Source organism: Mirounga leonina, unplaced genomic scaffold, assembly GCF_011800145.1.
Source record: "Mirounga leonina isolate KUSES-001 unplaced genomic scaffold, KU_Mleo_1.0 Mir_94, whole genome shotgun sequence".
NCBI lineage: Eukaryota > Metazoa > Chordata > Mammalia > Carnivora > Phocidae > Mirounga > Mirounga leonina.
The window spans coordinates 44,019,975-44,035,071 of NW_023270855.1; the positions used below are offsets into that span (position 1 = coordinate 44,019,975).

The 15,097-nt window shown below is 56.5% G+C and overlaps 1 protein-coding gene across 2 annotated transcripts in view; it reads left to right on the forward strand.

The window, feature by feature from the left end:
- SLC6A20 (solute carrier family 6 member 20) overlaps positions 1–15,097 on the forward strand; it is a 30,182-nt gene that overhangs the window by 11,499 nt on the left and 3,586 nt on the right. Inside the window, exons 2-9 of one of the 2 annotated variants that reach the window (XM_034997324.1) lie at positions 339–479; positions 2,330–2,421; positions 4,517–4,744; positions 7,895–8,005; positions 8,830–9,071; positions 9,975–10,137; positions 12,462–12,666; positions 14,431–14,590. In XM_034997324.1, the coding sequence (XP_034853215.1) occupies positions 339–479; positions 2,330–2,421; positions 4,517–4,744; positions 7,895–8,005; positions 8,830–9,071; positions 9,975–10,137; positions 12,462–12,666; positions 14,431–14,590 (1,342 nt within the window). The remainder of the gene's footprint in view (positions 1–338; positions 480–2,329; positions 2,422–4,516; positions 4,745–7,894; positions 8,006–8,829; positions 9,072–9,974; positions 10,138–12,461; positions 12,667–14,430; positions 14,591–15,097) is intronic. The other variant, XM_034997326.1, reaches the window with a different exon arrangement.

The window sequence follows — 15,097 nt, forward strand, 5'->3', positions numbered from 1 at the left end:
TGAATAGACGGATGGATGGATAGGTGGGTGGGTGGATGGATGGATGGGTGGATTGATGGACAAATGGAAGAACACAGATGGATGGATGACAGATGGGTGAGAGGAAAGAAAGAACAGTGGGTTGTGGAACAAGATGGAAGAGAGTGAAGGCAGATGGATGGAGGATGGATGGAAAGGTGGGAGGATGGGTGGGTGGAAAGGTAGAAGGATGAATGGATACGTGGCAAGACTGAAGGAAGGAAGGGAGGGTGGATGGAAGGACATGTGCATGGAGGTTATGTGGGCTCCAGAGTAATACCCGTCAGTGACGGCCTGCTCTTGGCTCTGGATGCCCGCAGGGAGCTTCCTGGTGCCCTACATCGTGATGCTGATGGTAGAGGGCATGCCTCTCCTGTACCTGGAGCTGGCAGTGGGGCAGCGCATGCGGCAGGGCAGCATCGGTGCCTGGAGGACCATCAGCCCCTACCTTGGTGGTGTTGGTAAGTGGGTCCTCTCTCGTCCTTGGCCACCTGGACCCCTGTCCGGGATGCAGCAGGGGCTGGGGGTGGGAGCCCACTGGCAGAGCAGCTGGGGCCAAGGAGCAAGCGCAAGGCCTAAGAGAAAGCCCCTGGATGGGTGGACACACGGCCCGGGAGGTGGTGCCCCCGCATGCCGGCTGGGAGGGGCTGGACTTCTTAGCCACAGGCCAGCGAGAAAGCGGGGATGCACACGCGCTGGGCAGCTGGTGCCACATTGCTTCTCTTCTCTGGGCCTCAGTTTGCTCTTTTGTAAAAGGGAACTAGCTGCCCAGCCGAGGGGCTATAACGCAACGTCCCAGCCGGCTACCACTCTGGGAACTCACCTAGCTAACTGCTCCCTGCCACTTACTAGTAACAACGTCTCCCTGTCCGTGAGCACCTCCTCGGTGCCGGGTGCCAGCCTGTACGACGGATGCTCATGAGCCCAGGCGAGCTTTGTCACAGCACTGAGAGGCCGCGGGGCGCCGTTCATACCGCCGGTGCACAGAGCCAGAGGCTGCACGGCCCCCCCGCCGAGCCACTTGGAGCTGGTGTCCCGGGCACCGCTCAGAGATGGTTAACCTGCCCCGCACAACCCTCACGTTGCAGGGCTGCCTGGGAGCAGCGGGAGGAACTTTGGGCCACACTGGCCACCATCTCTTCTGCTCCACCCTCCCGCCCCCAGACAGGAAGGCAGGCAGGGAAGCAGAGGGTGTTTCAGGAGCAAGGAGGACGTACACGTCCGTGGCCTCCCGAATCATCTCTAAACCCCAACTGCCTCCTCATCTTGAAGGGCTGTTAATTTTTTTTTTTTTTAGATTTTATTTATTTGACAGAGACAGAGACAGCGAGAGCAGGAACACAAGCAGGGGGAGTGGGAGAGGGAGAAGCAGGCTTCCCGCGGAGCCAGGAGCCCGATGTGGGGCTCGATCCCAGGACCCTGGGATCATGACCTGAGCCAAAGGCAGTCACTTAACCAACTGAGCCACCCAGGCGCCCGGGCTGTTAATTTTTAACAAGGAGGCGTGTGGCTTTACAATCTGCCCACATAATCAATCACAAAGGGCTTCTCTGAGGTGGCATTTGCTGCCTAATAGGAAAGATACCGGATGCTTGTGCCAAGCAGGGGTGCGGGCGAATGTTTAACCACCAGCCCTCGAGGAGGGCTGCGGTAGGGAGGGCCTGGCGGTAGCGTTCACCGAGGCCGGTGGTATAAATACTTGCACTGGGGCGGACTGCAGACCCCCCACGCGATGTCCCACGGGGTGGGGTTGGGTGGAGACGCGCACAGTGGCTCTGGGGGGCTGGCCGACCCGTCCCCTCGCCTCCTGACACCCAGCCCCATGCCCCCGCTCCCTGCCGCCATGAGGCAGGGCTGGACACAAGGGACCCCACTTCGGGGGAGCCCCGGGGGGAAGCATCGGGGTGGCGCTGGGCAGGCTCAGCAGGCCGCTCACGCTCCGTGCTGAGTCCACGTCTGCCACATCGTAGCCCGGCGCTCTCGGGCAATCTCTGTGCCTCGTTTTCTCCTCCGGGAAGGGCAGGTAATGACGCCCCCGTGACCACGTTGTCACGAAGACCTAAAGCCCATCAAGTGCTCGGATTGCACCTGGCACCGAGGGGTGGCAGACATGGCCTCGGCCTCGGCAAAGCCGGGGAGTGAGTTTGCAGGGACGGACCGGCCCTTAGAGAGGGCCCGCAGGCGCCCGGTCATGGCTGGCCCTCCCTCAAAGCTGTCGGAGGAGGAGGTTTGCTCTCCTGGGGCAGTCACCCAGGCGCGTCCCGGCCGGCGGACCCAGGCCGGGCCTCAGCGCCCCTCTGCCTCCTCACAGGCCTGGCCAGCGTGGTGGTGTCCTTCTTCCTGTCCACGTACTATAACATCATCAACGCCTGGGCCTTCTGGTACCTCTTCCACTCCTTCCAGGTGAGCCGGCCCAGGCCGGAGCGGGAGCCACCCCCAGGGGGCAGCCTTGGGAGGGCAGGGGGCTGGGGAGGTGGGGAGGCTGAGCACCCCACGCCAAGCAGAGCCTGGCCTCCACGGGCCCCTGCCATGGTGTGTGTGCGCGCGTGCGTGTGGGTCCGTGTTTCTGGGGCGCAGGTTTCTGGCTTTCCCTGGGTTCTCTCTGAAAGATGTGACCCGCCCCTCCCGCCACCCCTCACAAAATATTGAGTGCCAGCCCTGGAGAATGTATGGAGAGAGCCAATGGGGAGGGATTCCCCCAACCCAGCAAGACGGGAGGAGGCCCCTTCCTTCTCCTCTGATTCACCCCCCCACCCCCTCCCTGCTCTGGTCACTTGTCCTTCCAGCTTTCCAACTCCAGGCCGAGCCCCCACTTTTCCCCACAGACCAGAGTTCTCCTAGAAGGACTAGGGGCTACTCCCAAAGAGAAACATTTTAAACATGTATTTCTGATGATGGCCACAGCTGACGTTCATGGTAGCACGTGAGAGGGGGCTGAAAATCGTAGAGAAGAGAGAACCCCGATTCCTCGCTGAGGTGCTCTTTGTCTCCAAGCCAAGAGGAGTCTTCCCTTCTGCCGCCCGTGCGCACTGCTTTTCCTCAGTGCCTGCCCTTCACTCTGGGGGACCCCCCGCCCACTGCCCCCTCTTGCCCTCCAGCAGCCCCCCTCCGTCTCAGACAGAAGGTCACTGGGCAGATGCCCCACCCTTTGCCCCTGAACCAGGCCTTCACAGGACAGACATTGTCCCCAAGTTCCAAAAGCAAGGCAGGGCTGGCCATGCACTGTGGACTAACCCCAACTTGTGGGGCCACTGTCTGGAGTACTGGGGCACAGCCTTGAATCTTTGGCACCCCAAGGAATGCTTGGGTGAATGACTTCTATAATCGGGACTTGGCATTTACACTCGGAAGATACTACATCCACACCCCACTCTGGCTACCCAGTCAGCCCTACCCGGTCACCGCAAATGCCCTGTGTACATCCTTGACAGGAAGGACTCTCTGCTCTGAGCTTAGTTGCAGCCCCTCATCTTCTCCCTGACTCCACAGCCCTGCCTCTCCTCCACCTTATGGGCGGAAACAGTAGCTCCTCTTACTCTCCACTCTGGTGACGATTCCTCCTCCTCTGTGCAGATCTGTCATGTACATCTGGGCAGGTTGTGCACTGAACAACAGCACCCCAACTAAAGAGCTGCCATACACATCACCGGCATTACAGATCTGTATACTCATAAAGACAGTTTTCCAAAGGTGGAAGCAATGTGTCTTGTTCTAACAAAATCAGAATAATTTGACGACCTTCCAAAGATGAAGATAAGGTTGTCTCAAGAAATGAGACCCATTTTTCTAACTCTCAGAAGTTCGAGGACCAGCGATTCCTGAAAATCACTGGACTGTCCATTCATTCCGTCATTCACCCTCAGTCCCTCTGCTCTGGAGCCCTCGTCCGTGTTCACATCAGGATAGGACCAGCCGCAGACACTCACTCACACTTGCTCTGGGCCAAGCATAGACACCGGCAGCCTGGCTTCAGGGGCCCTGCTCCTGTCCATCCCACTACCTGGGCTTCCCAGCCTCCTGTCTGACCTTCCCCGACAGTAGCACCAGGGGCTATTAGAAATGCAGATGCAAAGACCCCAGCCTGACCCAGAGGCTGCATTCCTGCAGACACTGTGGCTGGAGTCCCCTGGGCTCCTCGCTGCAGAGGTTGTGGGTTCTACTGTCATAGATGGTCTGGCCATTGTCCGTTTGGTCCAGTCTCTTGGAGCCATGACAGAGCTAGGTAATCCTCAACAAACACCTGTTTGTTGAAGTGTGGAGCATGTGAAGCCTTCGGGCCGCCTCTCTCCCACCCCGCAAGCCCTTTCTGTGCCCCTGACCAGCCCTCCCGTTCCCTGTCTGCCTTCAGCTATCAGGCCACCTGTCCTTTGGGGACCAGCGCCCTTCTCCCCCACCACCCCCCCCAAGCCCCTTCTCAGGGCCATTCCCATCCTTCCCACTCAGCCCTCCAGCCTCAGCCCTCACTGGTCTGTATAATGCTTCTTTTGATCCCCCAAAGGATCCCCTGCCGTGGTCCGTGTGCCCGCTGAATGACAACCACACGGGCTATGACGAGGAGTGTGAGAAGGCATCCTCCACGCAGTACTTCTGGTACAGGAAAACCCTCAACATCTCCCCGTCCATCCAGGACAGTGGGCACGTGCAGTGGGAGCCGGCGCTCTGCCTCATCCTGGCCTGGCTGGTGGTGTACCTGTGCATCCTGCGGGGCACCGAGTCCACCGGCAAGGTGGGGACAGCAGAGCCTCTGCCCGGGCCTGGGCAGTGCCAATGGGGGCGGGGGGAAGCTGGGCTGGGGAGGAGGGTACGGACACGAATCACCTAGCAGGCCACCAGACAGTGGTGCTTGAAGTTGCAATCTTGAAAGGAGGACTTTCCCCCTCCCTAAAAAGATGAGCATTCCTGCGCCAGCCAGCCCCACATCCATACCACCCAAGGGGCACCAAGCAACTAGGCAGTGAGTTTTCCCTTCCCTGGAGATGTCCCCAAGACGCCCTAGCCACTGGCCCTCCAACTTAGCTGCACATCAGTGTCATCCGGAGAACTTCTAGAACTCTGATGTCTCAGTCCTCCTTGCCCCCGGGAGGTCCCGGGGTCATGAGTGTGGGGAGGAACCTGAGCATCCGGGTGGTAAAAGCGCCCCCAGGTGATTCTAATCTGCAGCCGAGTCTGAGAACCTTTGCTCTCGGCTGCTGTCCATGACCCTGCAGAGCTGTCCGGCCTGACTGATGAACCTTCTCTCCTTAGTGCATCCCCAGGTTTATTCTCCTGCAGGGGGGCGCTGAGATGCTCTTTAATCTGCCCGATGGAGGACGTGTTCCCGCAGGCTCTGCAGCACCTGGCATCTTTCTGGAGCTGCAGCAGATGCCCTCCGCCTCCACCCCGGGGTGCTCCCCGTCCTCATACTCGGGCACTCGTCCTAGCCGATCCCCTGTGGGTTGGGCTTGCACCTTGTCTCCGTCTTGCGGGAGCCCTTCATAGTAGAGTTCATTATCCCACTCCCGTGAGGCATTGAGGGGCAGAGGGACCTACCCAAGGGCACCAACCAGTGAGGGCAGAGCCGGGGCAGACCCAGCTTTGCCCCTAAGACTCCCCGTCCTCTTGGTCTGGTGAGCTACCTCTGTTTGCTCTCTCCGTGCCTTTCGTGGCATGATTCATCCCAGCTTTTCCCTTCCGAAGGTCCTGAGGCCACCTGTCCTCATCCTCTTGACCACCTGGGTCACCTCCTCCAACCCCACCGTGTTTCTCTTGAGGCAGCAAGACCAGAACTACTCGTGATATTTTAGGTACCCTGTGATGTCCCCAGCACTGGGCCTATCCCATGGCCAAGCTGAGGGACTAGTGAATCTTCTCTGGAAGAACTTAGAGCCTGGCAGCTACTCATTCCATCCCATCTTGAAGTTTGGCTCGTATTTTATGCTCATAAAAAAAATGTTTTTTGCGATTTGTCTTTGCCAGATTATTATGCACGTGACAAAAGGTCTGAGGGCAGCATCTGTAAACCTGGAGATTTAATGAGGCCATCTCTTTCGAGATCATTTATAAATGTGCGAAATGAGGTCATGTCATGCCATGAACTCTTATTTATTCTTACTATTTCCTCTGCTCAAGCCACACCCCCTCTCCATGCAGAAGTACCCCAACAGCTTCATTTACGGGGGAGTAATTCTGTTAAAAACTGTGTACTGTTTCCTGACTTCTTCTCTTGGAATCTGCTCCCCCCCAACACACACTCCAAGAGATGTCATAGATGGGTCAGAAATGGTTTCTCCCGATGGTGTAGGCTGGGTCACATGTCCAGCTTCCCTGATGGGGGAGAAGTGAGCCCAGAGAGCCTTCCAGGAAACTTACTGACCTGAGGGGAAGGAGGGAAGTTCCAAGGGCCTGCCTCAGTATCCCCTAAGTGTCCACCGGTTATGGACATTGGTTATCCCTCTCCAGTTGCCCTCAATGTTCTTAAGCTCATGCCCGATGTCCTTGTCCTCATTTGTCTCCATCTCGCTCCTCGATTATTTTCTTGTCAAATCAGCCGGCTTGATTCCTTGAGTACAACGACCTCAGTGAAGAATCAGTGGTAAGAGACATGCGCCACCTCTGCCTGCTGTCCCCCGGGGTGAGAGGGCATGAACCGGTCCTCTGGTGGCCCTGGAAGTTTCCAGGGAGGCCACCAATGATGCCACACCTCAGCAGGAATAGAGGAATAGAGGGCCTAGTGCGATCCAGTCCAAGCCCACCTGGACACGGGCCTCCAACCAGATGTCTCACAGGAGGACCCAACCTTCAAGCCAACAGCTTTCGCCAAGAGAATTTTGCAAAATATTTCTGTGCTTTACATAAAGAGGCTCTGGTGCCCATATGAGTCGATTGAGAGACAAAGCGCCGGGCCCGGATGGACACACGTGCACCTGCAGGTCCCTGTTTGACGGCCGTGGGAGAGTTACCGTTAGTAGAGTTAGCAGGCCCGGAGTGTGGACGGCTGCCAACACCACCACGGAAACCAAGGACAAAACGTCGTCGAGCTTGTGATGCGTGTCAGCAGGAAAAGATTTGGTTGAACAAAAATTCCGTTCATGGGCAGTTTTAAAGACCGTGAGAGGGAAGCCTTTCATAAAAAAAATCAGATCATTGAGTATCTGTCGTATTTCCGATAGGAACATGGTCCCCACACCAACATCATCACTTCTCATCCAGGAGCCCTCATGGCCAGATTTCTCTCAGGTCTCAGTTCTGGAGAGACATGCCCTTGCTCCAAGCCCCTGAGGGGTTTTTTGGTTTTTTGGTGGTGGTGGTGGTGGTGGTTTTGGGGGTTTTGGGGGGTTTTTTTTCTTTTTTTTTTTTTTTTGCCTTCTAAAGACGATATTAAAGGTGTGAGTGACAGTGCTTTCTGCAGGGCTGGGGCCGCTAGGAAGCTCAGAGAGGAAAGAAGTTGCTCCCAAATGGTCTAGCCCTCACACACACATCCTGTGGGCTGCCTTTCCTTCTGGGCTCATCTTACTGGATCACTCACACGGTCTCTCATCTAGCAGTTAAAAATAGCGACGTGCTAGGTATACTCAAATCCTTTCTGGAGTAAGGTCCTGTCGAAGGGAGGGTGGAAGACAGAGGCCTCGTACCCATTTTCCTCTGGTCCTACTGATGCAGATTTCCTGGTGGTTACAGAGGTGGGCAGAGGCATCCCAGCACCCCAGCTCCCAGCCCAAACTCAGAACCAGTAGTCCTGCCTTTCCAGCCGTCAGTAGCCTGAACGCCTGAGACGGGGGAATGTTCTGTGGGGACCACCCCCTAGGGGTCTGTCCCAGGGACAAAGGGGCCCGGTGGTGGCTGGCGGCAGGTCTCCTGGAGGCTGACGCTGCCCTCTGATGCCCTCTGGTACCCGCAGGTGGTATACTTCACCGCGTTGCTGCCTTACTGTGTGCTCGTCGTCTACCTGGTCAGGGGCCTCACGCTCCACGGAGCCACCAACGGCCTGGCGTACATGTTCACGCCCAAGGTACAGGCTGGAGGGAGGGGGACCTGCCGTCTTCCAGGGTGGGTGTAAAGAGGGGGAGACCCAGGGAGGTGGGTGGGAGCCCACCAGGCTGAGGGAGCAGTGTGGGTTACCTATGGGTGCTGGGTCACCTCCTCAGCCAGGCCGGCCCCAAGCCCTGTTCGTTCTGGGGACACTGAGTCTTTTGTCCACCCATCCTCCTCGTCCTCCCTGCACCCCAACCGACTGCTACCCGAGCCCCATGTCTGGCCTCCTGGCCCCCACTCTCACCTCGCACCCTCCTGGCAGCCTGTGGACTATGTGATTTATCATCCAGCCACTTCTCTCTCTCCTGCCTGTGCACCTCCACGCACCCCTTTCCCTACAGGGGTGAATCCACACTCCGCAGGGTATCCTGTGATCCCTCCCCAGCCCACCACTCCCCTGCACCCCACGGCCAATGCTCATCCATCGGCAGGGTGTGTGGAAATGGTGCGGGGGGCGGGGGGCACTACCGATTTTGGGACAAACAGGTTCTTCATTTAGCAAATCTGGAAACAAAATGACTGTGGCAGCGCCCCCCCCGCCGAGATGCCCCCCCACATTCCAGATGGCCCCCAATGTCTTAAATCACTTCACCCTGCTCTTTTCAATTGCACACGTCTGCGGGGAAAGGCGCTGTGGAGGATGGGACGTGAGCCCATGCTGCGGGCTCCTGGGGAGTGGCTGGGCTCCTGCGGGGGTTGGGGGGGGCACAGGCACGCTCGGTCCCCCTCGCCGGGCCTCCTGCCCCTGCCAGTGGGTCACAGGCTTGGTTCAGCAGCCCCGTCCCCTGCCTGGCTTTGCAGCTAGAGCAGCTGGCCAACCCCAAGGCCTGGATCAATGCGGCCACGCAGATCTTCTTCTCCCTGGGCCTGGGCTTCGGCAGCCTGATCGCCTTCGCCAGCTACAACGAGCCGTCCAACGACTGCCAGAAGCACGCCATCATTGTGTCCCTCATCAACAGCTCCACCTCCGTCTTCGCCAGCATCGTGACCTTCTCCATCTACGGCTTCAAGGCCACCTTCAACTACGAGAGCTGCTTGAACAAGTAAGCCCGCCCCAGGGGGCCGTCCGTATGAGCCCCAGGCGTCGGGTGGGGGCGCGTCCCCCAGGCTCCCAGGGCCGCCCGGGAAGAGGTGGGCGCCGGGAAGGCGAGGGGCGAGAGGCAGCGGCTGTGCAGCCCTCCATCCGGGGCCCCAACCCGGGCACCCCTGCCTAAGGGCTGAGGGCAGTGCAACAGACAGGCCTTGGTTTCTTCGGTGTCTCCCTGACCTCGGAAGTAACCGAGCGCTCCCTGGGTGAGCCGCGGAGAGCCCGGAATCTGCTCTCTGCCCCCTTCCCCTTACCCAAATCACGACAAACCTGATCCAGTCCCGTGCGGGAGTCACTAGCCACACGTGGCTACTGACAGATTGAAATGGGGATGGATTCACATAATTAATTTTTAAAAATCTAATCAGTTGATTAAATTTTAATCAATTGAAGCAGTTGTGATTTTAAGTTAAATTAAGTCAATGAATTAAATTTTTTTTAAACTGATTTCCATTTACCTGTAAATGAATTCAAGTGGGTTTCTCAGTCAGACTCGCCACATTCAAGCACTCAGCAGCCCCCCGTGGTTGGTGGGGGCCGCACTGGGCAGCACCGACACGGAATATTCCCATCATCACAAACATTCTGTCGGACAGTGCTGGCCCGGATGTGAACGTGGCCGAGCTGGGTGGGTTGGTTTCTCATCCCCGGTCCTACTTGAGGCTCCTGCAAAGCCATTCAAACCCCCCCGCCGCCGGCAAACTTTAAAAGGTCACTGGTCACTGATCAACAGAGTCCCTTTGTTGGCGAGACCTTGCCCGATCAGAGGGGAGGGACCTCCAGCATCCAGGCTTCAAGAGGGTTCCGTGACCGTGGCCTTTCTAATCATCGAAGGTCCATCTGGTGCTCTGCTCTGCAGGGTGATTCTGCTGCTGACCAATTCTTTTGACCTGGAAGATGGCTTTCTGACAGCCAGCAACCTGGAGCAGGTGAAGGGCTACCTAGAGTCCACCTTCCCCGACAAATACAGCGAGGTGCTCCCGCAAATGAAAAACTGCAGCTTGCAGTCAGAGCTGGCCACGGTAAGGCGCGGGCCAGGTCTCCGCTTGCTTCCCTCCGCCGAGAGCTGCCCACAGGGACAAGTGCAAGCCGAGGAGGATTCTGCAGTCAGCCTTAGTGTTCAACCTGTGTGTCATTTCCCAGAGGTAGTGACACCTTCCTTGCAAATGCCTAGGCCGCTGTGAGTGTGCGGGGGTGGGGGGACCTGCCGGTTCATACCCAACGGGAGGCCTTTGTCATTAACTTTTGTCCTCCCGAGTCCATCTGTGGGTGCCACATTTGAGGATCCCGGGGCCTGGAGCTGTTTCTGTCACGGTCATGCTGGGATCTCTGCTGTTTGGAACTGATGTAGCAAATTTCCCCTCCCAAATTTGTCCCATGCCTATTTAACTCAACCAAATCTGCGGTTCAACAGGATCTTGACTTCCCACCCAAACAGAACAAAGACCGTAGTGCCCGTTCATCTCGTCCCTCTAGTTTTAAATACCATCTCTGTCCGCTTCTGTCTTTTCCTCAGCGTTTGTCTTTCCCCGAGTGTTTGCCTTTTTACCTGTTCACCATTTCCTCCGGCACCCCAGACATCTCCCAGGATTGTTTTCTCCCTTAAAATGCATTCCTTTAGAGCAGCTTGTTTTTTTACCCCTTTAATTTTAATCCCAGTATAATTACAGGGCTATATTCATTTCAGGTATACAGCACCTGTTTCTTGATGATAAATTTCCTTGGGTATTGTCTGTATGCAATGTCGATATTCAGTCCACTCTTTTGAAAGACTGTCTCCCCCGCGTGGAACATTCCAGGTTAACAGTTATCATCTCTGGACACTTCAGAGATGTTTGCCATGGGATTCTGGCTTCCACTGTTGCTCCTGAAATGTCCTGTCCTTCTTGGAAGCACTCAGCTGCCCAGTGCTTTTGCTCTGATTTCTCTGTGCCCTTCCTGTGGACTCTGGCCTCGGCCACCTAAGCGCGGATATATTTTTTATTTATCCAATGTGGCTTGGGTGAGGTTGGGCTTCCTGGATCCACGGATCCATGTGTCTTTATCAGTTCTGGAAAATTCATACCCGTTACCTCTTAATCATTGCCTGTACTTCCGTGTCTCTGCTCAGAATTCCTTCCAGACCTTCGCATCCCACCCTGCGTGTCCACTCATTTCTCTTTTATCTTTTCCCAACTTCTTATCTTTTTTTTTCTTCATCATGGATCCGTTCCTGGGATATGCCTACCAGTTCCCTAATTTTCTCTTCAGCTCCAAGTGGCATTTAGCTGTTGATGGAGCCTTTCGGTTCAATAATTTGTTAGACACGATTTTTTTCCCTCAAATTTGCTTTTCATGCTAATAGATTCTTGTGATATGTTTATCTTGGCAATTTTATCTTCTGCTTCTTGGAAAAGGTCGTACATAGCTGTTTTAGGGGTGGCCTTGAGCAGGAGAGTGACGGCAGTCTGTTTTGTCATTGGCACTGTCGAGAATTTGTTGGCTCATAATAACGATAAAAAGCAAGCCAATTTTAGCAGGTTTCATTACTGTTTGTAAATTCTCTGCAAAAGATCACCCCCTATTGTCTGCACCCAGAGCCGGCGAATCCCACTAAGCTTATTGGTCTGCCATGAATCTGCCAATCTAACCAACATCTGCCATCTTGGGGAATTATTCCCACTGATTCTTTCCTTAGGAGCTTGTCTTCTTATGGGTTTATAAATCTGTTCGCAAGCTCGCTGCTTGATCCTCCCTGGTGGTCCCTCGGGTCTAAATTGGGGGAGCTTGACCCAAGAGAGGGCTTGCTTCTGTGGCTGGTAGCCAGGGCCCCCCCCCCCCCAAACCTAAGACCTCTTTCAACCCTCTTGGAGGGTTTGTCTTAAAGCAGGAGCTCCAGGCTCTGTTTCCACAAGTCGAATCCCCACCACAGTGGTATCCTCCGTGGATCTGGCCACAGAGCAACCCCGCCCTCCCAGCTCCCGTGGCTCCACTCGCCCACCTTGCCTCCCAGCCACTGAGGCCTCAGAACGCCTCGGTGGTCATGATACTGGAAGCAGAAATTATCCAAACCTTGTTTGACTGTATTTTGTCCAGAGTGGATGTGAGTTGGCGCCAGAGAGGGGAGCTCAGTGTTCCGAAATGACTGAAATGTCTCCTCACACTTTGCAAATACGGGCTCCTGACAGCTCACACTTCTACCGAGCCCCGCTAAGCCCGAGGGGCCGGTGTGCGGATGGCAAACCCAACCTCACCATGTGGCTTCTCCTGGCCACCTCCCAGGTCCCCCAAGTTGCTTCGCATCGGGTGTGCTTAAGGAGTCCCAAGCCCCTTGGGGGTGTAACTGCTGTCTTCTTACCACGGGCAGGCGGTCCAGGGCACTGGCCTGTCTTTCATCGTCTATACCGAGGCCATTAAAAACATGGAGGTGTCCCAGCTGTGGTCGGTGCTCTACTTCTTCATGCTGCTGATGCTGGGCATTGGGAGCATGCTGGGGAACACGGCGGCCATCCTCACGCCTCTGACCGACAACAAGGTCATCTCCAGCCACCTGCCCAAGGAGGCCATCTCCGGTGAGTGGGCCCATCCGTGGGGGAGGTGGGGCTCAGGGAGGGCCGGGCCTGGGGCGCAAGCAGATGGAGGAGCTCTGTGCTCATCAAGGTGGCCACCTTCCGGCGGGCCTGCCGTGGTCTCTCCTCCTCGGGGCCATCTGGGACTGGTGCGCATGACTCTCCCGTGCCTCTGGTTCTCCATCACAGGGAAGCTCGGTGGCCACCCAGCCTTGGGGAAGGCCAAACCCACCAACATGGGGCTCAAAACTCTTCAGGCTAGGAGGGAATCTGCCTTGGTCTTTGTTTCAAATGAAGTATAACAATTATAACATGTACATTTCTTAAACACAATCTCAATGATTTTTACATGTTTCCACCCAAGTAACCACCACCTAAGTCAAGATGCAGAGCATTTCCAGCACCCCCAAGAGTCTCTCCCCACCCCTTCCCAGTCAGTATGCCCCCAACCCCAGAAGCCACCTCGCTCTGACTGCTACCACTTTAGGATTGTTTTTCCCACTCTTGAACTTCATATAAATGAAATCACACCGTCTGTGCTCTCTGTGTCTCTTGTCTTCACCAAACTCTGGGCGGTCCACCCCGTTAGTGCCAGTGGCCGTCAGTCTGCCCCTTTCCCGCCTGCGTGATAAAAGATCCCCTATAAGACCATCCACGCTGGGGGGCATTTGGGTTGCTAGGGAAGGAACCTGTATTTCTAACCACCCCCTCCCTGCTTCACACCACCATCCATCTGCTCCATCATCCCACCTGGCGGTGTCTGGGGTACCCAGTGGCTCCGACCCCTGCCCACAATGACGCCATCCCACCACATCTACAACGCCCCTTCTCCCAGCCCGAATCCCACCCAGCTCCCATCCCATCCCCTTAAAGTCCTGACCAGCCAGGTAGAGCTGCTCACCCTTTGTCAGAGCCCTCGAGCACTGAGCATCGCTCCTCGCACCTGGTCTCTGTAGCTGCCTGATGTGTGCCGTTAGCCCCCAGCCAGCACGTAGCCCCTTCTCCTGGTGTGTCCCCGCAAGATGGCACGGGGGCTTGGTGACTGGTGGGACATGGTGTGGCAGTGGGAGGGGCAGGTGGGAGCTTGAGAGTCAAATACTTCGTGGGGCCCCTGGGGGAGTCAGCCAGTGGAGACTTGGACAGGAACCTGGGCTCTGGAGGCAGAAGGGCCTCCATCTGAATCCCAACTCCACCACTTCCATGCTGTGGGATGTTGGGCAAGTTCCTCTCTGAGCCTTGGGTTTCCCGTCTGTGAAAGGGGGCTCCCCAGGCTATTGGAGCCCATACATGACACATGCCAGGGGCAGGTATAGTGGGAGCTGGGTGAACATTCCTGTCTTCCCCTCCCCTCCCTGCTCCCTCTTCTGGCCAGATGTGAGTCCTCTCTAGGAGGTCCTGAAATGGGTGCCCCGATTCACCTCCCGTAAGCTCAGAGGCTAAGTTGTTGGGGTAAACAGCATCACCAGACCCACCAGCAGGGTGGGACCCCCACCTTCCCCCAGACAGCAGTGCCCACATCTTTCTCTTTTCCACTGAGCTTGACGCCCCCCGCAGGACAGCTCCCTGAATTGATATCAGTGACTTGTGCAGACACACTCCTTGGGACACCACTGTTGCCCCCCGAACACACACACCTGTGGCATACACAGACAGAAAGGCCAGTCCATGGCCGAGTCCCCTTGGGGTCTGTGGCTCAGCTGGGGCACAGGAAACTGGCTGAACCGGTGGGCGTCTCAGGCAGGTGAGCGTGTGGTCTTGTGGCCCCAGGTCTGGTGTGCCTCGTCAACTGTGTCATCGGCCTGGTGTTCACCATGGAGGCCGGCAACTACTGGTTCGACATATTCAATGACTACGCTGCCACACTGTCCCTGCTGCTCATCGTCCTGGTGGAGACCATCGCCGTGTGTTACGTGTACGGGCTGCGGAGGTGAGGAGGCCCCGCCCCCGACACCCGCCGGGGGGACGTGCCCACGAAGGCCACGCCCACAACGGCCACGCCCACAAAGAAAGCGGCCCCTTCGTACGTGCGCTTCACTTTTCTCTTCCAGCTTGGCATTGCTTTTCCCTTTGCCCAGCTAATTCTCTGCCTCATTCCCACCTTCAACCAGTATCTCCTCTCTCCGCTTTCTGTATTTTTACTTTTTATTATAGGATGTTCGCCTGTTGACCCTGCAGCGGCTCACTGAGGCAGGGAACCGTGCCTCCAGGCACTAGACACTCTGAGCATCGGTAAACATCAGTATTTTTCCAACATGCTGACCAAAGTCCAGCTGATACACCCTAGAAAATGTGGCAAATTCAGGATGTCAGGTTCCCGGTCCCAGGGCACGATACAGCACTGGAATGTTTTAAATCTCCCCAGATAATGCAATGTGCCGCTGGGCTGAGACCAGGGGTCTAGAGCGGCTCCCAAACTCGAGCGTGGAGGGCCAGT